The sequence below is a fragment of the Miscanthus floridulus genome, chromosome 6 (genome assembly GCF_019320115.1).
Source record: "Miscanthus floridulus cultivar M001 chromosome 6, ASM1932011v1, whole genome shotgun sequence".
NCBI lineage: Eukaryota > Viridiplantae > Streptophyta > Magnoliopsida > Poales > Poaceae > Miscanthus > Miscanthus floridulus.
Window position 1 is genome coordinate 135,413,763 of NC_089585.1, and position 26,517 is coordinate 135,440,279.

At 40.5% G+C, this 26,517-nt stretch overlaps 2 protein-coding genes across 2 annotated transcripts; one reads left to right on the forward strand and one right to left on the reverse strand.

Moving 5' to 3' along the window:
* Positions 1 to 983: 983 nt before the first annotated feature.
* LOC136457049 (THO complex subunit 2-like) lies at positions 984 to 23,662 on the forward strand. The gene is made up of 33 exons (XM_066457091.1): positions 984 to 1,272; positions 1,369 to 1,497; positions 2,551 to 2,592; positions 2,714 to 2,773; positions 2,882 to 2,944; positions 3,224 to 3,304; positions 4,470 to 4,544; positions 4,633 to 4,680; positions 4,765 to 4,833; positions 4,975 to 5,108; positions 5,578 to 5,653; positions 6,030 to 6,220; positions 6,542 to 6,622; positions 6,711 to 6,906; positions 7,286 to 7,471; positions 7,551 to 7,631; positions 7,719 to 7,838; positions 9,344 to 9,403; positions 9,549 to 9,676; positions 11,139 to 11,235; positions 11,316 to 11,444; positions 11,523 to 11,626; positions 11,971 to 12,148; positions 12,287 to 12,438; positions 15,626 to 16,232; positions 16,348 to 16,452; positions 17,405 to 17,560; positions 17,629 to 17,709; positions 17,809 to 17,884; positions 17,963 to 18,231; positions 18,909 to 19,940; positions 20,173 to 20,465; positions 23,155 to 23,662. The coding sequence occupies exons 1-33, from the start codon at positions 1,129 to 1,131 to the stop codon at positions 23,222 to 23,224; spliced, it is 5,313 nt and encodes a 1,770-aa protein (XP_066313188.1). The 5' UTR covers positions 984 to 1,128; the 3' UTR covers positions 23,225 to 23,662.
* A 1,001-nt stretch (positions 23,663 to 24,663) lies between these two features.
* On the reverse strand, positions 24,664 to 25,550 carry LOC136457055 (uncharacterized). Its single transcript, XM_066457096.1, has 2 exons — positions 25,101 to 25,550; positions 24,664 to 24,959 (listed from the first exon to the last, which is right to left on the reverse strand). The coding sequence occupies exons 1-2, from the start codon at positions 25,504 to 25,506 to the stop codon at positions 24,928 to 24,930; spliced, it is 438 nt and encodes a 145-aa protein (XP_066313193.1). The 5' UTR covers positions 25,507 to 25,550; the 3' UTR covers positions 24,664 to 24,927.
* Positions 25,551 to 26,517: the final 967 nt, after the last annotated feature.

Below are 26,517 nucleotides of genomic sequence, written 5' to 3' on the forward strand. Positions count from 1 at the left end.
TTACTAGCAGTAGATAACTTTTTCGCCAAGCGATCATGTGTAGACCTTTGATGAGCTTCTATGATAACAGGAGAAAGCCTGTTCACGTTAGGGCAGTTCCAATGAAAAAAACTAGTAATTTCTATAACATAGGATACCGTACCAAAAAAGTATTGCTTTTCAACCTATGGTTTCTATGAGTAATAATTATTTTATCTTTTTCTCTCCCAACTCTATCTTCTTCCTTCAATTGGAGTGTGGCACGAGCCCTCTAGAAACTGGTGATTTTTCCCCAATGACGATTTTATGGTTTCTTGATGCATTGGGTCAAGAGAAGACCTGATTTCTTCATGGGGAAAGAATTTCTAGTATTTTTGCTCTCTTTCTTCATTAATTACGTTGCCATGTCAGCGTTTTACCTACGTGGCAAGTCATTTAACGAGGATCGAAACCATCATCAATATACCATTGACTGCCCTTAGGAAGCTTATTAAGGGTCAAAAGTTCATGCATATCTTTTAGTTTCTGTTTACTTTTAGTTTCTGTTTACGTGATTAAAAACTGAACACACGTGGCGCTAGACGTCCTTTTAGGCATGATTTATCCAAAATTGAACTCTTCTGGGTGCATACGGATTACCAAAAAAAATAGATTAGCCTCGTGGTGTCTCTAAGAAGTTCTGTTTCGATGCATTTCTTTGAACTAAATGGTGGACAGTAGAGATGGCAATGTATAAATGCAAATGATATTATTCACTGTGTCGCTTACCATTTCCCAGTCATATAATTTAAATGTCTTCTTGCCTCTGTTGCTGCAATCGGGTTATTAGACTTTGACTCATGATTCACTGCTTTTACCTGATATGAACTTTGGCACCTGTGATTTTTTTTGATAAGTTTTTTCTCCTTGTGTTTCGGTTTAGTGGCATTCCTCTAACAGTGTTTAGCCAGGCTAACCTACTTTAACATGCAGATTACTTTAACAGTGTTCCGCCGTCCCCGTCTTCCTCCTTCCCCTTCCCCATCTCTCATCGCCACCACCCCCCGGTCCTGCTCCTCTTTCTCTGACCTCGGCAGCTCCCATGAAACCCTAATCCCCAAAACCCTCACTCAAACCAACACTGCCGCCGCCGCCGCCGCCGCCACCGCCATGTCGCCCCCTATGCAGGCACCCAACTACAAGCACATCACGGAGGAGTGCCTTCGCGAATGGAAGGGCCAGTCCGCCGGCGCCTTCCGCCTCCCTGATCCGGTGCCCATGGCGCGCTTCCTCTACGAGCTCTGCTGGGCGATCGTAAGCTTCCGACAGTTCGGGCTGCTCCGTGATTAGGTTTTCCTCCACCGGCTGGTACTTCTGTGTTCACTGGGTGGGCTGGGCTGGGCTGCGCAGGTGCTGGGCGACTTGCCGCGGCAGAAGAGTCGGGTGGCGCTGGAGTCGGTGGTGTTCGTGGAGGAGGAACGGCGGGAGGAGGAGCTTGGCTCTGTGCTCGCTGATATCATCGCTCACCTAGGACAGGATGTGAGTATATGCAACTGGTTCTGATGCCAGTGTTGTTCTGTGGTTTCTGGTGTGTATTTGTTTAGTTAACTTTCTCAATCTCGGATTGTATCCTGTCTTTTGGTGGCACTAGTTATGTGTGTATGGACTAAATTGGCCACTTTGTAGTGTGTGTATTGCTTGCTGTGGTAGCTGGATCGACAATATAGCTGAATTGTTTGGTGCTTTGAACAGCTTTGCAGTGGAATTGGACAGGATGTGTTATTTCTGGGCAGATGTTAGGGTACCACTTTTATTATTGTTTCATGTACTATGAGTGTTGTTGCGATAAAAAGTTTCAGCTGAAGTTGTAACATAAACAAACTCAATCAATGCTGTTCGAGGTTAGTACTTAGGTACCATTTTTTGGTTGACCAGAAATGAACCAGGTAGTTTTCATGCAAATCTATTATTACATAACCTAGTCAGCAGCCTCGTACACATGGATGTTCATTTTACTAGCAGTAGATAACTTTTTCGCCAAGCGATCATGTGTAGACCTTTGATGAGCTTCTATGGTAACTGGAGAAAGCTTGTTCACATTAGGAAGCTTATTAAGGGTCAAAAGTTCATGCATATCTTTTAGTTTCTGTTTACGTGATTAAAAACTGAACACACGTGGCGCTAGACGTCCTTTTAGGCATGATTTATCCAAAATTGAACTGTTCTGGGTGCATACCGATTACCAAAAAAATAGATTAGCCTCGAGGTGTCTCTAAGAAGTTCTGTTTCGATGCATTTCTTTGAACTAAATGGTGGACAGTAGAGATGGCAATGTATAAATGCAAATGATATTATTCACTGTGTCGCTTACCATTTCCCAGTCATATAATTTAAATGTCTTCTTGCCTCTGTTGCTTTGTTATTTATCTGCTGCAATCGGGTTATTAGACTTTGACCCATGATTCACTGCTTTTACCTGATATGAACTTTGGCACCTGTGATTTTTTTTGGATAAGTTTTTTCTCCTTGTGTTTCGGTTTAGTGGCATTCCTCTAACAGTGTTTAGCCAGGCTAACCTACTTTAACATGCAGATTACAATCTCTGGTGAATATCGCAGCCGTCTTGTTAAAATGGTAATAAGCTAGGCATGACTTATAAAGCAAATGAAACAATTCACACTCCTCGCTGTCTACTTTCCTTTTGATTTAAAAATGGGACTGCTCATTGATCTCTATTTGAATACTCATCTTGCAGACTAAGTCGTTTCTGGAGTCCTCGATTACTGCGCCTAGGCTTCTGCAAGAGCGATGTGAAGTGAGTTTTTTTTTTTAATTCCTTGTGCTAGTGACCATATCTCTGTTGGCATCAATTTAAGATAAAGCTGATACATGCTTTCTATTTCCTCCACCCATGGTCTTGAAGGAAGATTTCCTTTGGGAGGTTGAACAAAGTAAGCTGAAAGGACAGGATTTAAAATCCAAGGAGGTACGCATAATGTGATGATTTGTCAATCTGTCATACGCGTTGAGTCATGGCGTTCGTGGGCACACATTGATAAACTTTGTTATGAAAACTCATATTTACCATGATATATTCATAATATCCTTATTTTTTCTCAAACACTTTCACCTCCTAACCTTTCCCCCATTATCGTGGTTCTTGAGTGATTTACTTTTGCCTCATGTTATTTGCTGATTTGTTTTTTTTCTTTTAACATTAACTATATATGGTCGATTGATATTTGATTTAAATGACCGGTAACAGGTTAGGGTCAACACACGGCTTCTTTACCAGCAAACTAAATTCAACCTCTTACGGGAGGAAAGTGAGGGCTATGCCAAGTTGGTATGTATATCTACTTGTCCTGATTTTGTGTTCCTTTTTTTTGAATTGGATTTTTGCGGTACCTTGACGTGACATGAGCGTGAAAGCAATGTTACTGCATGAAAGAGGTCCAAGAATCCGTTTTCTTTCTATAAGGGCTAAAATATACACTGGGATGCTTAATTGACTAGTTTAATAATTGAATGCCCATGCTTTGCTATGAATAAAGATAACCATAATCCTGTTCCTTGAATCATAGTTGATGGTTTGTCTGCCGTACTGCCTTGTCCATCTGGCTTTTGTCCTTGTCTGAAAGTGCATGCTTGGCCCTTGTACTAGCCTGATCGAACTTTGCCACAGCAGATGTTGCACCTCGAATGTCGTGACTGGTCTGATCACTCTTGTAGCCTCTGCTGTTGCACCTTGTCACAACCATAGGGTGAGGAGGGGACATTGAGAAACTGCAACAATCCATATACTGGAGTAAGAAGTAGTTTCTTAGGATGGGGTCAAAATATGGTAAAGTGTCAGCTATTACATCCCCCTCCCCCCTAGAATTTCTTAGAGATGCCCGAGGGTTATCAACCTACCAACGACCTGAACATTTAGATTATTAGTATTCCATCCGTTCCAAATTATAAGATGTTTTGGCTTTTTATATGCATTGCTTTTCCTATGTATGTATACATAGTGTATATCTTCCTCGCAAAAAAAGACATAGTGTATATCTAAGTGCATAACAACAGCTATGTACATAGAAAAGCTAAAATGTCTTGTAATTTGGAATAGAGGGAGTAGCAAACAAGTGCACTGTTCAATGTGTGTCCATTAAAGTAATAAGCTCATATTGATGCTAAGGATTGTAAGTTAATATCAATATAGCAGGAAGTTATGAGTTTATAATTCCCAAAGCAACTGTTAGAAACGTGTTAGCTTTATTCTAGATGGCATATTCTCCAATTTAGTCACTTTGTAAAGAAATGCTAAGCGTGCTATGCTTAGGAATACCACGTCCTCTATCTGTATATAGATTTGTACTTTGAAAATTACCTAAATGATTGTACCTTTCCACTGTCCGCGATTTCTTCCAATCATGTTCTCCTATAGTTTCGTAAGGTTCTTTTGTGATGCTAATTGAAGTTTGTCGGTTTCTTACCGTACCCATCTATGTGTGTGGGTCATTCAGGTGACACTCCTTTGTCAAGTTGGTTCAGATCTGGCTTGCCAGAATTCTTCTTCGGTTACGATCAGCATTATAAAGGTTGTCTGTAGGCCTTAATTCCCTCTGTGCTATATTTTTAGCCTTTTTACCAGTACTGTGTAATAACAAATTATTTATTTTGTGACAGTCATTGATTGGCCATTTTGATCTGGACCCAAATCGTGTATTTGATATTGTGAGTCTTCGTTTGCTATGCCACTGTTACTATGTCGGAGAGTGTGTTGTTGAAGTTGTGTAATTCTGTTATTCTTGTCTGCAGGTGTTGGAGTGCTTTGAACTTTATCAAGATAGTAACATCTTTCATCAGCTCATACCTCTTTTTCCAAAGGTATTTGTTCTATTAGAACCAGTATCCAAAATAGTAGTCTCATAATTTATGCATACTTTCAGTTATTTTACCACATCTTACATGATTTTTGTCATAATTAATGCAATGTTTTCTCATGTCTTATGATTTTCTCTATTATAGTCCCATGCTGCTCAAATTTTGGGGTTCAAATTCCAGTACTATCAACGATTGGATGTCAACAGCCCTGTTCCATCTGGGCTTTTCAGAACAGCAGCTTTATTGATCAAATCTGGATTCATTGACCTTGATAATGTGTATGTTTCCTAATAGCCCTCTCATCCCCGCAGAATTCATGATTGCTAACAGTCATCTTATATATCATTATAAATCTGTAATTTAAACGATTGTCAGTTTTTTTTTTTTTTTTTTTTTTTTTTTTTTTTTATGCTGTGAGGTTTTCTAGCTCTGGTTTTCTCAAGGTGTAACCAACAAAAAAACTTTGTTCTTTCTTCAATCTTTTATCTGTACCGTGGTGGCCGCTTCCTAGTTTCCCAATTTTATCACTGTTTTCAGTATTATTAGAGTTCTATCAGTTATTCAGTTCATTTTCCTCAAGTTGTGCAAATATAGGTGCTACTGATCCAAAGGGAACTCATATGAATATACGATTTCACTGATTGCAGTCTCTGTGTTCTTTTTTATGTTCCATATATAGTTTGATTGGTGCTGGATCTATTTGTTTCTCAAATGGGATGTGTCATGACCATTTTTCTCTCTCTCCAGCTATTCTCACTTGCTTCCAAATGACGATGAGGCGTTTGAGCATTTTGATTCTTTCATTTCGAGAAGAATTGATGAGGTTGGTATTCCCTATATGTTTGTAACTGGCCAAGGAGAGTAGCATGAAAGGGAGTGGCAAAAAGGAAAGAAGGTTGAGGGAGGGAAAAGTTTAGAAGTTTCTTGAACTAAAAGTCTTATGTACAGCCATCCCTTCATGTGACATATGCTACATGGTTATGTTACATGTTGACTAGTAACTATGTACACTATTTTTTCCCTTTTGTCATAATGGAAAACAGAAAGAGCTTTAGTCTTTTGTTTCTTGTCCGGAACAATTTCTACCTCCACATGTGAATTTGATCTTACATTAACGATATGTCCATATTGATTTATTTTTAAGTAATATAGGACATTGAAGCTATGACTGACGAGCTTACTCTTTTTCTTGACTTCAGGCTAATAAAATTGGCAAAATCAACCTTGCTGCTACTGGAAAGGACCTTATGGATGACGAGAAACAAGAAATCACTATCGATATGTATACAGCATTGGAGATGGAAAATGATATAGTTGCGGAGCGAGCCCCTGAGATGGAGAAGAACCAGAAACTTGGGCTTCTTCTTGGTTTTCTCTCTGTGCATGACTGGTAATATACATATGTTCCATTGTTTTTTACTTGATCTATAATTAAATTAAATAAATTTAGATGTATTTTTATTGTTTTATTCGGCAATCACATTTCTGTAGTAGACGCACCAGTATTTTTGCGCATTTTGTAAATATAATTATTGTATAATCATACTGTGAAGATAATAAGATATCTAAAAGCACTTTTTAGTCTAGAGTGACTTTGATTGGAACAAAAATGCTTTATTATTGTTGTAAATATCACTGTGACTTGATTGGAAGAAAAATGCTTTATTATTGTTGTAAATATTACTGATTGATTCCCTTTGTTCTTTCCTAGGTATCATGCACAACTACTCTTTGAGCGTCTTGCACACCTAAATCCTGTTGAGCACATTGAAATCTGTGATGGATTATTTAGGTTTGTTGTATTTCTTTTGTTCCAATGATTATATTTCTTGGGTTTATGCAGTTTAACATATATTTGCCTTTATTTTTCCTTTGTGCAGAATGATTGAAAAGACAATGTCTTCAGCCTATCATATAGTTTGTCACCTGTATTATTACTTGCCTCCTAGAAATGATGCTGACCAGACAGGCACATCTGCTCTGTCTTTAAGTTCATTTGATCTGCCAAAGGAGTTTTTCCAAATGCTCACCGCTTGTGGACCATATCTTCATCGTGATACTCAATTACTTCAAAAGGTGACTTAAATCTTTTACCACTGCTCACTATCATGCATACTTGCTGCTGCCAAACTGATGGCTTAGTTCAGTATACAGATGCCACATTATTGATTGCGGCGTTGGAATTCTTACAGAAGCACCACACTAGCCTTTGCATTGCATCTATTGTCATAAGTCATGACTAGAATTTCCTCTATTTGTTGTGATAAACCAAAATGTCACTGTTGTTGCCTAGTTATAACAAATCAACAACCAAGTTTTTCAGCCTTGCAGCGCAAAATGTTATAATTTTGTTATTCTTTGCTTGGAATTTCCAAGTATCCAGTTTCACATGAATACTAGTGAAAATGTTGAACATCATGTACTTAGTGATCCATCATCCATGTTTACTTTTTAGGTTTGCAGAGTATTAAAAGCGTACTACCACTCATCAAAAGAGTCAACACGTGCAGCAAATGTAGTTTCACCAGAATCTCAAATTGAGGAAGCACTTGGCTCGTGCTTGTCTTCGTTGCAGCTTATCCCTGCTAATCCTGCTGTTGATATGGAGATATGGGGGGTTCTTTCCCTTCTTCCATATGAGGTTTGTGATATTATATAATTTTGTAGTGTTCTATTCATGTTTTTAGCAATTTAGTACCTTGACTATCCTTAGTTTCCAGGCCCGCTATCGTCTGTATGGTGAATGGGAGAAGGAGACCGAAGAAAACCCAATTGTCCTTGCTGCAAGGCAAACTGCAAAGGTTACCTTTCTATTCTGTTTAATGTTTTTTTCTAATCTATCACTTCATGTCAAGTTTTAAATTCGCGCACATCGTTTTTTTAATCAGCTGGACACCAGAAGGCTCCTAAAACGGTTGGCTAAGGAAAACCTGAAGCCACTTGGCCGCATGGTGGCTAAACTTGCCCATGCGAATCCCATGACTGTGCTTCGGACAATTGTCCAACAGGTACGTGGAACAGAAGTTGTGTGATGTATTCACTGTTTTTTAGGGTTGGTAATTATTCGATTTCAGTTAGAAAATATCATGTGCTGCATAGCCAAAGTTCCAAACAGTGTATTTCCTTGGGAAACCTGAACCACCATGCCTATTTCCCAGCAACTGTTGATGTTTTTTGAATGACTTCTGTTTAGCCTTTTCAAATCAATCACGTAACTCCATGGTTCAATATCTTGTTACCATGCATGGCATCCGCCAATGGCCATGATCTTTCCTGTTGTGATGCTATTTGATATGCCATAGTGGCATAGCTGGCTATTGGTACCATGCCATCGGTGCTCTGCATAACTAGACCCCCCCCCCCTCCCACACACACACACACAAAAGGTTAGTTACGTTAAGCTGCTTGTACATCTGCCTAATAAACGTCATGGGAGTATGTTTATGTATTTAATGCGAAGTCACCCCCAGGTAATTGTCCCTTGTTGAGAATTGGTCCAACTGACAATGGGATGATTATTGTCCTGAGGAAAACAAGATATGATGAGAAAGGTATGGTATTGGAATCGGTGTGAATGGAGTGAGAAGTTTAGAAGAGATTTTAAGGCATCCACTATTTGTAATTCGTTATGGACTGCATTTGGGAGCGTGGTTATTCCTTTTGTAGGGATGAATGAACATGATCCCAAAGAGATAATATCTGACTTTTGGAAACTTATCTCTAATACGTGGAATCTAGACAAAACTAACAAGGAAATTAGCTACCGTTATCCCTAATTTTCAACTAACCTTGCACTTGTGGGCACTGCAAATTAATCATTTTTGCGGTGCAGGGACACAGTTCATCAGAGGGTCTCTAGATTCACCTCAACTGTAAACCAGTTTCTTAGGCATTAGTGGGTTTTGGAAAAAGTCTTGTTTATATGGTTATACATAGGTACCGAAGAGTCCATAGGGCGCAGTATTAATCAGTCTCACAGAAGCCTAAGCGGTTGTTTGCATGCTGTAGTTAGGGCATTGTTCATATTCCTTTGTTCGTTGCATGCGGTCCTTCCTGTGCTATTTGGTTTGGCAGGTGGGGTGTGCGTGTGTGTGTGTGTGGGGGGGGGGGGGGGGGGGGGCGCACTAGCACAACGATCGACACTCTGCCTTGGTATACGTTTTTGTACTTCTCGTACCTAAGAGACTGGTCTGGAGGGAGTAATATTTATTATCACACTTTCTTTAGTGTTGAAATTTATACTTAGTCTCTCCGTTCCAAATTATAAGACGTTTTGACTTTTCTAGATACATTGCTTTTACTATGTATCTAGACATAATGTATATCAAAGTGCATAGCAAAAGCTATGTATCTAGAAAAGCCAAAACATCTTATAATTTGGAATGGAGAGAGTACAATTCAGTGATCCTGGAACAAAAAATTTAGTCATACCTTGGGTTGTTTGCACTATGCTATGCCTTATATTATTGTGTATTTTTCCGATTTGTTTACAGTTACATGCCAAAATTTGCAGGTTGAAGCATACAGGGATATGATTACACCAGTTGTGGATGCATTTAAGTACTTGACTCAGGTAGTAGCTATTATTTTATCTATGTATATTTTTTTAATGTTTAATTGTAATTATTGCATGATTTATGAATGTAGCACTACCCTTTTACTGTATCAGCTACAATTATTTATTATCAGCATTGTTTAATCATATACTTCATTTACAGCTGGAGTACGACATCTTGCAATATATTGTCATTGAACGCTTGGCACAAGGTGGTCGTGCGAAACTTAAAGATGATGGACTTAATCTCTCAGATTGGCTTCAATGTCTTGCATCCTTTTGGGGGCACCTGTATGTACCTTTTGACTCTGAAACTGTTACTACGTTCTGGTATCCTACATTTTTTTTCCACCAAGGCAAAGCCGAATTTCATTACTATAAAGCAATGAAATTACAAGAGTTCGAGACAGTATCACAGTAAAACCATAAACGCTTTTGCGCAAAAACTACCACATTGAAATGAACACACAGGGTTCATTCAATGGGCAAAACCTGGACTACGATCACCTAAAAAGGACTGCAACTTTTAGGCGTTCATCGCAACCCCCAGCCAACATGACCCAACGAAGTACGGTAGCTTATTACATGCCCCAGACGGCACAATTCAGCAGCACACATGCTGCAAACGGTTTCCAGCAAAAGCTTCCAAGTGACTTAGAATGTAGATCTTCAGACGATCGCCATCCGGTTGTCGCCCCCGTCCATCCGCTCATGCTGATGAAATCGGAGCGCCGTCTTCTTGAGAACTTCCGCGCCGTGCTCCATCTGCGCTGACATAGCTTCCTTCTGCAAACCTGCCCAATATTATATTGTAGAGGATATCAAACAAACGAGTTCAGTGGGCGTCTTGACTCTTTTCCCTTCAAAACAAATGTTGTTTCTTGTCTTCCAAGTTGCCCAGCAAACAGCTGTTATGCCCTCTAGTAAGCACCAGTTGATCCATATCCAGAATTGAGAGAAGGAATTGGGTCTCACAGTTGCCCCGAATATATATGCCAAGATGCTCCATACATATTTGATCACAGGGCAATCAAACATCAAGTGTTTAACTGTTTCCTCTTCCTGGCAAAAGGCACACGCAGGGTTACCTTTCCATTTCCTCGTTAGTAAGTTATCCTTAGTTAGGATACCATTCTGTAGAGTTAGCCACATAAAAATCTTGATTTTTAGAGGCAATTTAGCTTTCCAAAGTTGTTTGTTGTTCACATCATCACAGTTACTGAATAAGTGTTTATATACTGATTTGACAGAGAAAAGTCCAGATTTTTCCCATTTCCAAATTACTCCATCAGACTGATCATTAGTCTTGAATCTGAACAACATATTATGTAAATCCCAAAGCTGATTCTGCAAATCCTCAGAGAGCCATCTTTTAAAATATAGTCTCCAATTTTGTTTACAAATGGTATGCACTGAGCATTCCTGATCAAAACATATATTATACAGATTAGGAAATCTATCCTTCAGGGATAGAGGCCCACACCAGATGTCATTCCAGAAGTCAATGTTTTTTCCATTGCCAAGTCTCAATACTCTCCCTTTCACATATATATGTTTAACTTTAATTAAGCCATTCCACACCTGGTATCCTACATTTATATTACTTTATTGCACTTGATTACTCTTTCCAAATTTATTACATTTATTAAGAGTTCTCGTATTCAGTTTTCAGATTTTTAATTGTGCTCCCAATTATTAAAGATAAAGTTTATTCTGCCGCTGACTCTGTTTTGATCCAATTCAATTTTTACAGGTGCAAGAAGCATAATGCTGTGGAACTGAAAAGCCTTTTGCAGTATCTTGTTAATCAACTGAAGAAGGGTGTGGGCATTGAACTTGTTGTCCTGGAGGTCTCTTGGCTGTTCTTTTTAAGCTTTTTTTCTGCCTTTGAATCATATGAGGCTGAAATCTAACATAATTAGTCATGCAGGAGCTCATTCAGCAAATGGCGAATGTGCAGTACACCGAGAACATGACAGAGGAACAGGTCGATGCTATGGCAGGAAGTGAGACTTTGCGGCAGCAAGCTTCACTGTTTGGAGCAACAAGAAACTATAAGGTTGAGGGAACATTCATCTATCTCAGCAGCATATTAAGATAAACTATTTCCTTACCGAAAAATGTAATTCTTTGGCAGGTGTTGAGTAAATCCACAAATAGGCTAAGGGATTCGTTGCTTCCAAAAGAAGAGCCCAAACTTGCAGTTCCTATGTTACTGCTTATTGCTCAGCATCGGTCCAAGTAAGATTTTGATTAATTTGGTGCCACTATCAGGCATTTTGTCTTTGTTTCATGTGTTTGTTCCAAAGCATGCAAATGGCGATGCAGAAATATGAAATGGCGTGATTACTAATGATTTACACACCAAAGGAAATAAGGACTGGAGTAGGGTAGGGGGTCAAGCATTGGCTGACATAATTTGTTAAATTATATTTTTATATGGCAAATTGGCCCTTAGTGTGGTCTATGCCCCTCCCCCCCCCCCCCCCTCCAGAAAATTCATGTGTTGGCAATAGATCCTGTCATATTTAATTTTAGCTTTATGCACCAATTTTAAATCTTGATAAAACCGTTTCTGTTCCCAGGATTATAATAAATGCAGATGCCACATATATCAAAATGGTCAGTGAGCAGTTTGATAGATGCCATGGAATACTTCTTCAGTATGTTGAGTTTCTTTCAAGCGCCGTGACTCCAACTGCCTATGCTCAACTAATACCTCCTTTGCAAGATCTGGTCCATAAATACCACATTGAACCAGAGGTAGTAAATTTTGGTTTCTACCACCTCTGCTCTTTTGCTGACCTTTGTTGCTGCCTTGTGTCCGGGTGTGGGTGGTGCTACTTGTTTCAGTACTGTTCTTCATTATGGGTAACATAGTGGTCTTTATCTTAAAACCAGGTTGCTTTCCTTATATACCGCCCAGTGATGCGGCTTTTTAAGAGCAGTAATGGAGGTGACACTTGTTGGCCCCTTGATGACAACGAGGAAGGAGAATCTGTATCATCTGATGATCTTATCTTACATCTTGACTTGTCTCAGGAACCAATCGTGTAAGTCTTCCATGATTAATTTGGTTGTCTTTGACGAGTATGCATGTTTCTCATTACATTTGTTTTGGTTTGATGGAGATGATTTGGTTCCAGTATAGTACAATCCCTGAACACCCTGTAACTTGTATTAATTTGTACCCTTATTTTAGTAACTTGCCATTGGAATCCGTACGATTCAAGCTTCAGATTCTATTTCTTCACTTCGACTATCTATTCCGTAGCATGGATTATGAATGTTATATCGTCAATTTCCATTTTTTACCCCCAAAATTGTAGGTGAATTGCCATTCTATGTTTATTAATACTGAGTCACAAAGGTGGCTAATAGTTCATGTGTCCCTCCACCATTATCTAATATTCACAACTGTTGGACTTCTCAATTGATGTCTTACACTGGTGTTCTGTCATGATATTGGTGAAGTACAAATATAGTACCCCCTCCATTCCAAATTATAAGTTCTAGCTTTTTCTAGATAGATACTATGTCTAGAGACATAATAAAAAAAGCCAGAACGACTTATAATTTGGAATAGAGGGAGTAGCAAATAAAGGAATGTTTTGAAAGAAATATATACAACAACAACAACAACAACAACAAAGCCTTTAAGTCCCAAACAAGTTGGGGTAGGCTAGAGTTGAAACCCAGCAGAAGCAATCAAGGTTCAGGCACGTGAATAGCTGTCTTCCGAGCACTCCTATCTAAGGCTAAGTCTTTGGGTATATTCCATTATTTCAAGTCTCCTTTTATTGCCTCTACCCAAGTCAACTTCGGTCTTCCTCTACCTCTCTTCACGTTACTATCCTGGCCTAGGATTCCACTACGCACCGGTGCCTCTGGAGGTCTCCGTTGGACATGTCCAAACCATCTCAACCGGTGTTGGACAAGCTTCTCTTCAATTGGTGCTACCCCTAATCTATCACGTATATCATCGTTCCGAACTCGATCCCTTCTTGTATGACCGCAAATCCAACGCAACATACGCATTTCCGCGACACTTATCTGTTGAACATGTCGTCTTTTGGTAGGCCAACATTCTGCACCATACAACATAGCAGGTCTAATCGCCGTCCTATAGAACTTGCCTTTTAGCTTCTGTGGTACCCTTTTGTCACATAGGACACCAGATGCTTGCCGCCACTTCATCCATCCTGCTTTGATTCTATGGCTAACATCTTCATCAATATCCCCGTCTCTCTGTAGCATTGATCCTAAATATCGAAAGGTATCCTTCCTAGACACTACTTGACCTTCCAAACTAATATCTTCCTCCTCCCGAATAGTAGTGCCGAAGTCACATCTCATATACTCAGTTTTAGTTCTACTGAGTCTAAAACCTTTGGACTCAAAGTCTCCCGCCATAACTCCAGTTTCTGATTCACTCCTGTTCGGCTTTCATCAACTAGTACTACATCGTCCGCGAAAAGCATACACCAAGGGATGTCCCCTTGTATGTCCCTTGTGACCTCATCCATTACTAAGGCAAACAAATAAGGGCTCAAAGCTGACCCTTGATGTAGTCCTATCCTAATCGGGAAGTCATCCGTGTCTCCATCACTTGTTCGAACTCTAGTCACAACATTGTTGTACATGTCCTTAATGAGCCCGACGTACTTCGTTGGGACTTTATGTTTGTCCAAAGCCCACCACATAACATTCCTTGGTATTTTATCATAAGCCTTCTCCAAGTCAATAAAAACCATGTGTAGGTCCTTCTTCTCCCTATACCGCTCCATAACTTGTCTTATTAAGAAAATGGCTTCCATGGTTGACCTTCCGGGCATGAAACCAAATTGGTTCATAGAGACTCGCGTTATTGCTCTCAAGCGATGCTCGATAACTCTCTCCCATAGCTTCATAGTATGACTCATCAACTTAATTCCTCGGTAATTAGTACAACTTTGAATATCCCCTTTATTCTTGTAGATCGGTACCAATATACTTCTCCACTCATCAGGCATCTTGTTCGATCGAAAAATATGGTTGAACAGCTTGGTTAGCCATACTATAGCTATGTCCCCGAGACATCTCCACACCTCGATTGGGATATCATCCGGTCCCATCGCCTTACCTCCTTTCATCCTTTTCAACGCCTCTCTGACCTCAGATTCTTGGATTCTCCGCACAAAGCGCCTATTGGTGTCATCAAAAGAGTCATCCAACTGAAAGGTTGTGTCTGTATTCTCACCATTGAACAATTTGTCAAAAATACTCTTGCCATCGATGTCGGATCTCATCCTCCTTCACCAAGAGATGCTCCCTTTCATCCTTAATGCACTTAACTTGGTTGAAGTCCCTTGTCTTTCTCTCACGAACTCTAGCCATCCTATAAATATCCTTCTCTCCTTCCTTCGTACTCAAACGTTGGTAAAGATCCTCGTACGCTCTACCCTTTGCCACACTTACAGCTCGCTTTGCAGTCTTCTTTGCCACCTTGTACTTCTCTATGTTGTCCACACTCCTGTCATGGTGCAAGCGTCTATAACACTCTTTCTTCTCCTTAATAGCCCTTTGGACTTCCTCGTTCCACCACCAAGTATCTTTAGCCTCGCCTCCACTTCCTTTGGTTACTCCACACACCTTTGAGGCCACCTTCCGAATGTTGGTTGCCATCTTCTCCCACATGTTGTTTATGTCTTCAAAGCACAAATATATACTTCTTCCAAAATGTCAATCAAAGCACAAATACAGAATTTTTTTCCTCAGATTTTCCCATTCAAAATATATTTTCATTTTGTCCAAGGTGAGAGGTCTCTTTATCATCCCTGATGTCTTGTGGAAACTAGCAATTTCTTAAAGGCTTGAATGTTGAATTACTACACGCTGAAACTATGAATCTATTTTTCAATCATTGTTGAGGTTAACACTGGTTAACATGTTTTTTAATATTAGTGGCATTTCTTTTACATTCTTCTGCTCATAAAAATATTTGAGCTGCTGCTGCTGGTGGTTGGTTCTACACCTTAACCTGAAGGCTCTTTCTGTGCATATGTGTGCATGGATGATCTTTATGCACAGTTGTACTCATGCCTTCTTTTTGGCTTAATAATCGGCTGGGATTTTTACCTTTCAGATTTTATGATAATTAACTTTGGTACATGTTTATTGATCTGCAATGCACAGTTACCGGACTATTAGTCCATGGTAATTTAAGTTATCAACTCACATGAATATTCTGTTTTGCTACAGGTGGTCAGATCTTCTTAACACAGTCCAGTCAATTTTGCCAGCAAAAGCTTGGAACAGTCTTTCACCCGATTTATATGCTACTTTCTGGGGCTTAACACTCTATGATCTTCACTTCCCAAAAGACCGTTATGATACAGAAATGAAGAAGCTGCATGATAATCTCAAACAATTGGAGGACAACTCAGATAACTCTAGCATTGCAATTTCAAGACGTAAGAAGGACAAGGAGAGAATCCAAGATTTACTTGACAAACTGAACAGTGAATCTCAGAAGCACCAGCAGCACATTGCATCTGTGGTCCAAAGGTTAGCCCGTGAAAAGGATAAGTGGTTGAGCTCCAGTCCGGATGCAATGAAAATCAACATGGAGTTCCTACAGCGCTGCATATTCCCACGATGTGTTTTTAGTATGCAAGACGCAGTATATTGTGCTACATTTGTCCAAACACTACACTCCCTTGGGACTCCTTTCTTTAACACAGTCAATCATATCGATGTTCTCGTCTGTAAAACCCTACAGCCAATGATATGCTGTTGCACGGAATTTGAAGCTGGCAGGCTTGGAAGGTTTTTTCATGATACGTTGAAGATGGCCTACTATTGGAAGGTATTTCCCCCCCTCAACGGTTACCACATTTATCATTGCTCTATTCATGGTAAAGAATGGTTCTCTCGGTTATTGTTTTAGTGCTTCTTAACTGTTTACCTCCAACACGCTGCAGAGTGATGAATCTGTTTATGAGCGTGAATGTGCAAACAAACCAGGTTTTGCAGTGTACTTCAGATACCCAAACAGCCAGCGTGTATCCTATGGTCAGTTTGTTCGGGTAGGTTTTATGCGTTCTTAAAGTTATATTTACTGTTGCTTGAAATTTTTTTCCCTGTGCATTTTATCATTTCTCATGTAATAAATGAAGAAAAGGTCATGACGGACCTTTGCTATACGCTTCGAACACAATAATTTATATGAAGTGGCTTTGGTATCGTGCATACTCAATCCAGTAATAATGATAGTTCCCTGAATTTGAATGTGCGAGGTATGGAGTAGAAGGGAAACTTATACATTTGAATCAGGAAGAAGTCTACATAACTCCCTGAACTATTGCTGCTGGTCTACTTCACCCCTTAACCTACAAAACCAGGAATTCTATCTGCTCACCTATCCAAAACCGTTTAATCTAACCCCTAGGTAGTTTCGATCGGTGGTTTTGCCTCGCTGGCACAACCGAGGCCCACATGTCAGCACCACTATGGCTCAAGCCCGTTTGTTTTACAGATCTAATTCCGTAGTTTCAGCTTTTCATGAGCACTGTTTACCATAAAAGCCAGTGGCAAAACCACCAATTGAAATCACCTCGAGGTTCGATTACACGGTTTTGGATAGGTGAGGGGATAGAATGCCTTGTTTTGTAGGTTAGGGGGCAAAGTAGACCAACAATGATAGTTCAGGGGGGCTATATAGACTTTTTTTTGAGGAATTAGTATGTTTTGGTAGCTGCTCTTTCCTTATGTACAATTGGTCATGCTTAACTCCACTTTTTCTTAGTGGAGCTTCTGTTCTACTAATCCATGATATTAGTTCTATGTATTTGAAATACTCTTTAGTATTAGTATATTAGTATATGTCTTAGTATCTTGCTATTCCCTCTATATGTTTGGCCATGTTGATCTGAAAAATCAGGAAGTATATGATGCTTATGTGATCGTGTTATTCGCTATTCTCTGTATTGAATGGTTTTCGCCATTTTTAATAATTTGTATTTTTTCTATTTTCTAAAGGTTCATTGGAAGTGGAGTTCAAGAATCACCAAAGCGCTTAACCAATGCATGCAATCAAAAGAATACATGGAAATCCGAAATGCCCTTATTGTGCTCACAAAGATTTCTAGTGTCTTTCCGGTGATTCGTAAAAGTGGTGTCAATCTTGAGAAACGGGTGAGTCCTTTACCATTTATTCCTTGTGTTATGCTGCTGGTATATTTCTCACCAACCTTTTTGACCAGGTTGCTAAACTAAAAGGGGATGAGAGAGAAGATCTTAAAGTTCTAGCCACTGGTGTAGCTGCTGCTTTAGCTGCTCGCAAGGTTAGTTCTACAATAATTCCAATTATTGTTTTCCCCTCTCCAGTAGGCGACATCTATTTGTGTACGATATGTACAAGTGCAATGCTCTCCATTGTGCAGAGTTCTTGGCTATCTGAAGAAGAGTTCGGCATGGGACACATTGATCTGAAGCCAGCAACAGCAAGATCTGTGCTTGGTAAATGGAATCTTCAGAAGTTTTTTGTGTAAGTTTTGTCATTAGCTTTAGCATCACTAATCTTTGGATCTCCTACAGGAAACCAGTCAGCAGATCCCTCGATGGCAAAAGATCAAAATGCCCGTGCAAAGTCTATAGATAATAGGCATGAAAGGTCAGAGGGTGCTATGAAGCCTGACGTTCAGCAAAAGAAGAGCTCTGTGCCTGCAAATGGATCTGATATTCAAATACCATCTTCCTCCGTACAAGGGAAATCTTCAGTGGTTGTACGTGCAGTGGATGAACCTCCAAAACCTGTGTCTGATGAGGGGGTTAAAGTTTCTACAAAACCTATTTCAGAATCTGAGGTATCTGTCAGTTCTTCATGTCTTTAGTTTATATTTTCCATGGTTATCATACTTTATTATTTGAATTCATAGGAAAAGAAAAGAAAACACAAGAATACTTAGCCAAAACTCCCATCACTAAATATATGCCTGTTTTCACTTGCACTATGCATCTTTATCATTATTTAGGTCTGCTCAATCTGTGTTTTTTCTGTCAGTAGTACTGAGTTTTAAAAGTCTGCCTGCCTGAATCCATGGCAATTTATATTTAGTGAAACTATATTAATTGATTGAATAGTAATTTCTTCTCTCCATATTTTTTTGTCATGATTTCAATTATTTGTTCGAAAGTCTGGTTATTAGCGCCTACTTTTGCCCTCTATATTTTCATGGACACTGTTTGCTGCTGAAGTTTTCTGCTATTTGGATTTTGTCAGGACAGTCTGATGTTTGATGTCAGTAGTCTGATGTTCTCATAGTTTTAGGCAACACCTGGCTACGGCTAAAAAGAGGGGGGGGGGGGGGGGTTGGGGTTTGACTCGTTATTTAATTATTGAATTCCTCGTGGACGTACAATGTCCTAAAGGTGCCTTACAATCAATAAACATCATCAATCATTATGCTTGTATGCATATCAGTGAGCAATGTTGTGTTGGACATGAGCTTTTGGAATTTATTTCAATTCTTTTATGCAACAGACAAGAGCAACACAAAAGCGTTCACACAATGCTGGGAAGGTAATGAAGCATGATGTTGCAAAGGAAGATCCAAAAGCTGGGAAATCTACTAGCTGGAATGTAAATCAACAAGTCTCAACTGTTGATAGAGAAGCAATGCCTCATGCAGCTGATGCTGCCCAAGAAACCAATACCACTATTAGCGATGGTAACTTGCATCCAGTGCAGCGGAAGGGTTCGTCATCTTCCCAAAGAAATGCAGTTTTGGTTACACATAATGGAGCAGCTAATCCCTCTGGTGAGTCTACTGATCCGATTGATTCTACCGTGAGACAGCAAAAAAGACCTGCTCTGATTGAGGAGCAAGATAGATCAGGTAAACGGAGGAAAGGAGAAAATGAACCCGATTTGAGTGAACAGCATGTAGACAAGGAAAAGAGTTTGGACTCACGTGGCGGAGATAAGTTTCGTTCAGTGGATCATGAGAAGAGTGCTAATGAGGAACAAAACTTAAGTAGGGCAGACAGAATGAAAGAGAAATCTGATGATAAATATGACAGAGATCCTAGGGAAAAATTAGATCGAGCTGAAAGGCGTCGTGGGGAAGATGCCATTGAAAGATCAACAGATAGATTATCGGAGAGGAGAGAACGCTCTATTGAAAGATTGCAAGAGAGAGTGACAGATAAAGCCCCTGAAAAAGGTAGAGAGGATAGAAATAAGGACGAGAGGAATAAAGTTAAATATGCTGAACCTTCGGTGGACCGGACACATTCTTCTGATGAACGATTTCGAGGGCAAAGTTTGCCACCGCCCCCACCTCTTCCTGCAAGTTTTGTACCCCAATCAGTTGGTGCCAACCGACGTGAAGAAGATGCTGACCGAAGGGGTGGGAGCTCCAGGCATGTTCAAAGGTCATCTCCCAGGCGCGATGAGAAAGAAAGGAAGCAGTCAGAGGAGAATACTTCATCATTTCAGGATGATGGGAAGCACAGAAGAGAGGAAGATATTCGTGATAGAAAGCGTGAGGATAGGGATATATTATCAAACAAGGTAAAATATATCTTTACCAATTTATGTCCTGCATCCGGTGTGTGACCACTGTGTACTCTTCTTTTTTGTTGTATCAGTACAGTTTTACATTTGTTCTGTATTCGATGATTGTTAGCTGCCATTTGACAGCATAAGAATCCTATAGCTGTAATTTCACATATGCTGCCTTGTAAGGTTGCTTTAACTTCAAGAACCACATGTTTGACTTACAGATCCTTTGTTGATTGTATAGGTAGATGACAGGGATAGGGAAAAGGGGACTTCTTTGAAAGAAGACAGTGACCCCAGTAATGCTTCTAAACGGAGAAAGATCAAGCGAGACCAGACTTCTTTAGAAGCTGGGGAATATGCACCTTCTGCTCCACAGCCTCCCTCCCATGGATCCGGCAGCTCACAATTGTCTGACGTTCGAGAAAGAGAAAGGAAAGGGTTAATTTCACAACATCGTACCTCGCACGCTGATGACCTTCCTAAGACACATGGCAAGGACACGGCAAGCAAGTCAAGTCGTCGAGAGTCTGACCAGTGAGTTTGATAAAGAATAATTTCTTGTTCAAATATGCATTGCACAGTTTCTAACAAATATCTTTTGCGCTTTGTGATTTGCTCTTTGTTTTCTGTTTTCTTGGTTTGTTGGATTCCGTTGACAAAATCAAAGTCATAACGTCTTAGCTTTGATTACATTCTCCCAGAAGTTCCAATGTTCTACTCAGAAACTGCAACGCTATAGGATGCTATTTTTCCTTCCAAATAAGGCTATGTAAAAATAACTAATAATTTGAACTTCACAGAAATAAAAAACAATTCTCCCCTCAGTCGTGAAAAAGTGGCTCGTGTGTTGTATTTTATGGAATCATACTAATGTTTGGACATCAATATTATGCATTTGAATTTTATATGAATAGATTCATCCGAAAATGTAGTTGCGTGATATTATAATTCATGAGAGTTTGCAAATATATACAATAAAAATCAAGGGTCAAAGTTACATTATGGGACCTCGGACGCACAGGATCATTATGTTACTATGTTAGGGAGAGAAAAGGAGCCAGGGTGGTCCCAACCCATAGTTTCTTTGAGCAGTTTCTAGAGGAGAGAGAGAGAGAGGGTAATAAGGAACTAACCTTCGCATCCCATGGTTACTATAGTAGTTTCTATATGGAAAATAATTTAATGACCACATGCATCATCACAAAAAGGAGTTGATCAGCTACAACTAGCATCCATGTAGCCATCATACAAATTCACATGCCTATATGTACAGTTAGGTGATGCTCAACTGTACACGTGAGACAAATATAGTGACCAAGTACCAACTATGCACATGATACTCTGCAGGTACATACAATAATGTACACTTCTGCAAATAATCAACTGCAGATAACAATAATGTGAAAAATTATACCCAGAACCATACCATTCTGAGCTGTTGGGCGGCACATCACCATCATCCACTGGCTGCAGTAGCACTTGATGCTTTGCGACTGAGCCAGAAGAGATATGAGCACCGACGGAGGCAACAGAGGTAGGCGCACCTGCTGCTTTCACTAGTGCGTCGTCTGGAGCTAGAAGACTTCTTCGATCTTTTCTCTCATTCCACGCCTCCATTTCCCTATTGATCCATTCTTGCAGAGATCAAGGATGAGAAGCAGATGGAGCAGGATCGATTGGGGATGAATATAGCACATCTAGGTCATGCGGGTAGAGCTGGGCATTGGTTGGGTATCAATTGGGCAGAAGAGGGTCGGATGGAGCTGGCCCTCTCTGCCCAGGATAACGGCGCAGAAGAGGACCGATGGGAGGACGATGGTGCGTGTTCACGGATGGCTTCAGCGAGGGGGGCAACAGCGGCCAGGAGAAAAGCGCATGGGATTCTGCTGCGGTGCGAAATGAAGCCGATGGAAATGACATGGGCGCCCCAACACACGATGTGTGTTTTCTTGGTCCTTTGGAGCCCGAGCCGAAACGTTTTCTCAGGGGAGAAACAATTACTACCTCTCTAAGAAGACTATAGAAACTACCATGGACACTGGGTTGGGACTGCCCTAAGAAGACTCAAACAAGACCAATAGGGCAAGTTCTAGTACCGAAGAGTTGCGGAAAGAATAAAAACTACGACCAACGATCCATATCAAACTCCTACGGACAAATGCCCCCGAGACCTTTGGCCCTTGCCATTCACCATAAAAGGGCCTCATTTCTAATGTTCTGTAAGATCATATTAAGACTAGGTGAGCCCCCCTAAAAAACACAACCATTTCTATGTTTCCAAATCCACCAAACAACTAGCTCAACTTGAGAATTGAAACCCTTGTGATATTGCTTAGCCATTTTGATGCCTAGCCTGGCGCCACCATTCAGTAAAGATAGTGTCATTTGGCCCCGGTGCTTGCTGTTGCAGACCAACCTAGCAAACCACGCTTGTATCACTTCATCCAAAAATCGTGCATACACAGCATGTATGCCCCCATCTTCGTCAATCAATATCTGGATCCTCTAGAATTACATATACACGATCTAATGCAACCTAGTTGTCTTGACATTGCCCTGCTGAAAAGTTGCTACAGTCTATGGCGGGAGATGGAAATGATTTCTTAGGCTGTGATGAGACCTTGATGAACTTCCAACTAAAATGATGTATCTTTAGCCAAATGTTGGTTGTAGTAGTTTTGGTATATAATAGATCACCAAATAATTAGCGTATAGAAAATTGCCCAATGTTCCATCTACCATGACAATGACAAGCGGGGCCTTGTCTGGTGGAACCGTATGTCGTGCATGATTGGTGGTATTTTTGGCAAGCCCTGGCTTTGTCGTTACTAGGTTCGAAAGCAACCCCCCCCCCCCCCCCCTGCAACAGCATGGTTTACTTATTCGTTAAGTTCCCTTAAATTGTGGCGATCCTTTGTAACAAAAGGAAGATATTAATCGCATCCTACCTCATATGTTTGAATCGTTTTCAATAAATGCATTACGTTTATATGCAAATGAAAGGCAAATATAACAGCAAATTAGTAAGCCAGATTTTTTCCTCCTATACTTTTGTAGTCATAAAAGAATTACTTTTGTAGTATTATGGTTTCTGGTGCTATTCACTTGCACATGTGTACATTATTTACTATCTAACGACGCTTGAATTTTGTTTTGAGAGCAATTCCATTTATTATGCTTGTGGTTCTGTTTCTCGAACGAACCTAACTTGGTTTAACTGCAGAATGCACGAGAGGGAATGGGAAGAGGAAAAGCGACCAAGAACTGAAACAAAAAGGAAGCATCGGAAATAGCTGATCAATGTTGACATGGATTCAGTTGAGTCTCATAAATTTTCTCCGAGCACAGTAGTGAATGCACTTGAATCTCATGTTTTCCTGTAGTGAGAACATGTTTCAGCATAGCTAAGCAGATTGTTTTTTAGTGTACTGCGCCAGTTAGGGGATGTGGACCTTAAGATGACGGTAAAGCCTTTCCTGTCGAGCTCACCAATGCGGATTTAACATATGGAGATGAGCCATGTTTAGCTTCATACATTTTGTGCTGTAAACAATGTGGAATGTGGTATAGTGATTTGTACTGTGAACATAGATGAGTGGCTCACCATCTGGGTACTTTGTATTTTAGTACTAACTGCTAACATGTTTGGAGTAGGAAGCATCACCATTTTTTGCATCGTGTAGAAATAATGTTAGGGATGCAGCATAATTGAAATGTACATATTGAGGCCAGGAATTTTGCTAGCTATTTACCTGTTGGGGTTCATTAAAGTTTGCTCAGAGTTGGTTGTGGTGGTTTTCTGGTTATCGTTCTTGTGAATCTTGTCGTGGTTGTGAGCATGTTCCATGTTGCCATTGTTGGGACTAATCGTGCATGGATGTCAAGCCCGCCTTCGATCCTGGCATCTTCCTGTGTTTTGATTAGGCTGTGTGCCTGTCAGCTTGTTCCCTTGTTGGTTTCAGTTAGGTCTTATCAGCCAGTCAATAGTATTTTTCTCTCACAAGGGCTTATCAGCCTAGAAATCAACCAACGAACATGCTCTGTCTCGAGGGCATGCAGAAACTGATTAGGCTGTGTACCTGTGTCTCGAGCGCACGCAGGAACTTCACTGGGATTTTGTAAAGAGATTTCATCGATGCTGCTGGATTTATGTAGGAATCGGGGAAGATTCCTGTTCCTTAGTGAGCCGTCGGTTACCATTGCCGGTGAACTGTGACCTTGTTGATTGTAAAACTTCTCAGGCAAGCTTCAAGAAACCGAAAATTGTAGTACAGCCAGGTTACAAAACTTGCATTTGCTTTTATTTATTTATTACCTGGCCTTAGTTTGAAATTGCGTGGTTGCACATCTGTTTCTCTTAAATTTCTTCTAAATTGTCCAAAAAAAAAAATCTTGTGTAATGGCTTCGGGTCTATTTAGTTGGCGACCAAAACTTGCCAAGTATAACTTTAAGCAAAGTGTGGCTACTATAAAAAGTGTGGCGAGCAAAATCAAAGTCACACTTGTGGTAAGGTTTGACATGAAAATAAGTCTGAAATGTAGGGCAGGATGCTAAGAAAGTTTGGCGTGCCACAGCTGTAGCAGTGAACCAAACAGCTGCCGAAGAAACTGTGGCATGAGTGACCTTTGGCATGGCAACAACCAAACTCGCCTGCTCAAAATCGCTTGCGATTCGTTACGACACAAGGAAAGGGGGACAATGCTAAGGGCAGCAGATTCTTGTGGTAAGAACAGAAGCTGACATAGTATTGATTATCTTTTCCTTCTCCAAGTTGCCACAGATTTCAGATCATGTGAACTCAAAATTTTCTATATAAAAGGCATAATGAACTGGCATAGCGTTCAGATCATGTGAACTCAAAATTTCTCTCTATAAAGGAAGAAAAAACCATAATGAACTCCTGGCAAAGCGATGCGTATATGTTGACAAGTTCTTCGTTCTCTTCCTGAGCTCCAGACTCTGGACAGACTGTCTGATGGCCCAGACAGAGACAGATCACTTCCGGCCCTTCTTCTGCTGCTGTTTAGCTGTTGATCGACACGGTTACATGGCGACACCAAGAAAATCAACCCATTTGAGTAAGTACGAAGACGTCGAAGAGACAGGAAGAACAAAAGCATCGCACAGAGAGACAATCAGAGACGAATGACGAAGTGGTGATCAATTACCCAGTCTCCTCTTGGCCTCGGATTTGGCGAAGAACTCCGCCCACTCGTCCGTAAGCACGAACACCGGCTCCTCGTCTTCCTCCTCCGCGTGCAGCGGCCTCGGCCTCGGCTCGGGATCCAAATCCTCCACGTCCTCTCTTACGGCGGCGCGGGGCGGCTCCGGTTGCCAGGGCGCCGCGCTCGGGTAGGTGTTGGGGAAGAGCACGGGGGCCGGGTGCCGCTGCTGGTTGTCGTGGAGGTGGGCCGGCGGCGCGGGAGCGAGCAGGTGGGGGTGGTGGTGGTGGTGGTGGTCATGGCAGCAGCAGAGGTGGATGTGGACGTGATGGTGGTGGCGCGGGTCGAGGTGGAGGTGGACCAGGTGGTGGTGGCGGCGGGGAAGGCCCGGCTCTGGGTGCGGCGGATTCATGGCGTTTGAACCCTGCGAAGAGGTAGGGTAGGGGTGGTCGCCGAGTCGGCGGCTCTGGTACTACTGGGCCACGATTAGTTGGTCCCCAATTCGGCGCCGCCGGATTCTATGGAGGTACTGTAGCTACAGGACTTTCGTTTTTATTTGATAATAATTGTCAAAACATTGACTAATTAGGCTTAAAATGTTCGTCTCGTAAAGTACAACTAAACTGTGTAATTAGTTTTTGATTTTGTTAATATTTAGTACTTCATACATGTACCGTAAATTTGATGTGACAGGAAATCTTCTTTTTACATAGTGCCAAATTTTGAATTTTGGGTGAAGGCCCTGGTAGTGGTAGAGCCGTAGAGGTACGGGGGTTTGGGAAGGAATATTTTTGCGAGGGGAGCTGCAGATGCTCTGACCTCAGCTGTCTAGGCTGTGTTTAAATCCAGTTATTAAAGTTTAGGGTGTCACATCGAGTGTTATATGGGGTATCACATGGTAGTATTCGGATAATAATAATAATAAAATAAATTACACAAGTCCTCAGTAATCCGTGAGACGAATTTATTAAGCCTAATTAATATGTAGCACCACGTTGTCAAATCATAAACTAATTAGGTTTAAAAAATTATCTCGTAAAGTAGTCGCAATCTGTGCAATTAGTTATTTTTTAGTTTATATTTAATACTCTACGCATGTGTCAAACATACGATGTGATAGGAACTAAACTTTAGAAAAAAAGAACTAAACAAGATCTAAGTTAGGTTTGAATATAGAAATTTAACAGAAAATTAGAGAAATCACCTATTTTAGTTGAGGCGGTGTATCATGAGTTTTTTTTTTAAATTTTGGTAGAATAATTCTGTTCCTCAAAATAGTAGGCGGGTAAGAAATGAGGTTAAAACAAAATAAAAAAATTAAGTAAGAAGGTAATGAACTAACTCATTTCTTAAACCAAACATCCTATAATTTACTCCTGTCATCCTTTGAAGTAATACAATTCCCAGGTCACGTATCTGTCTG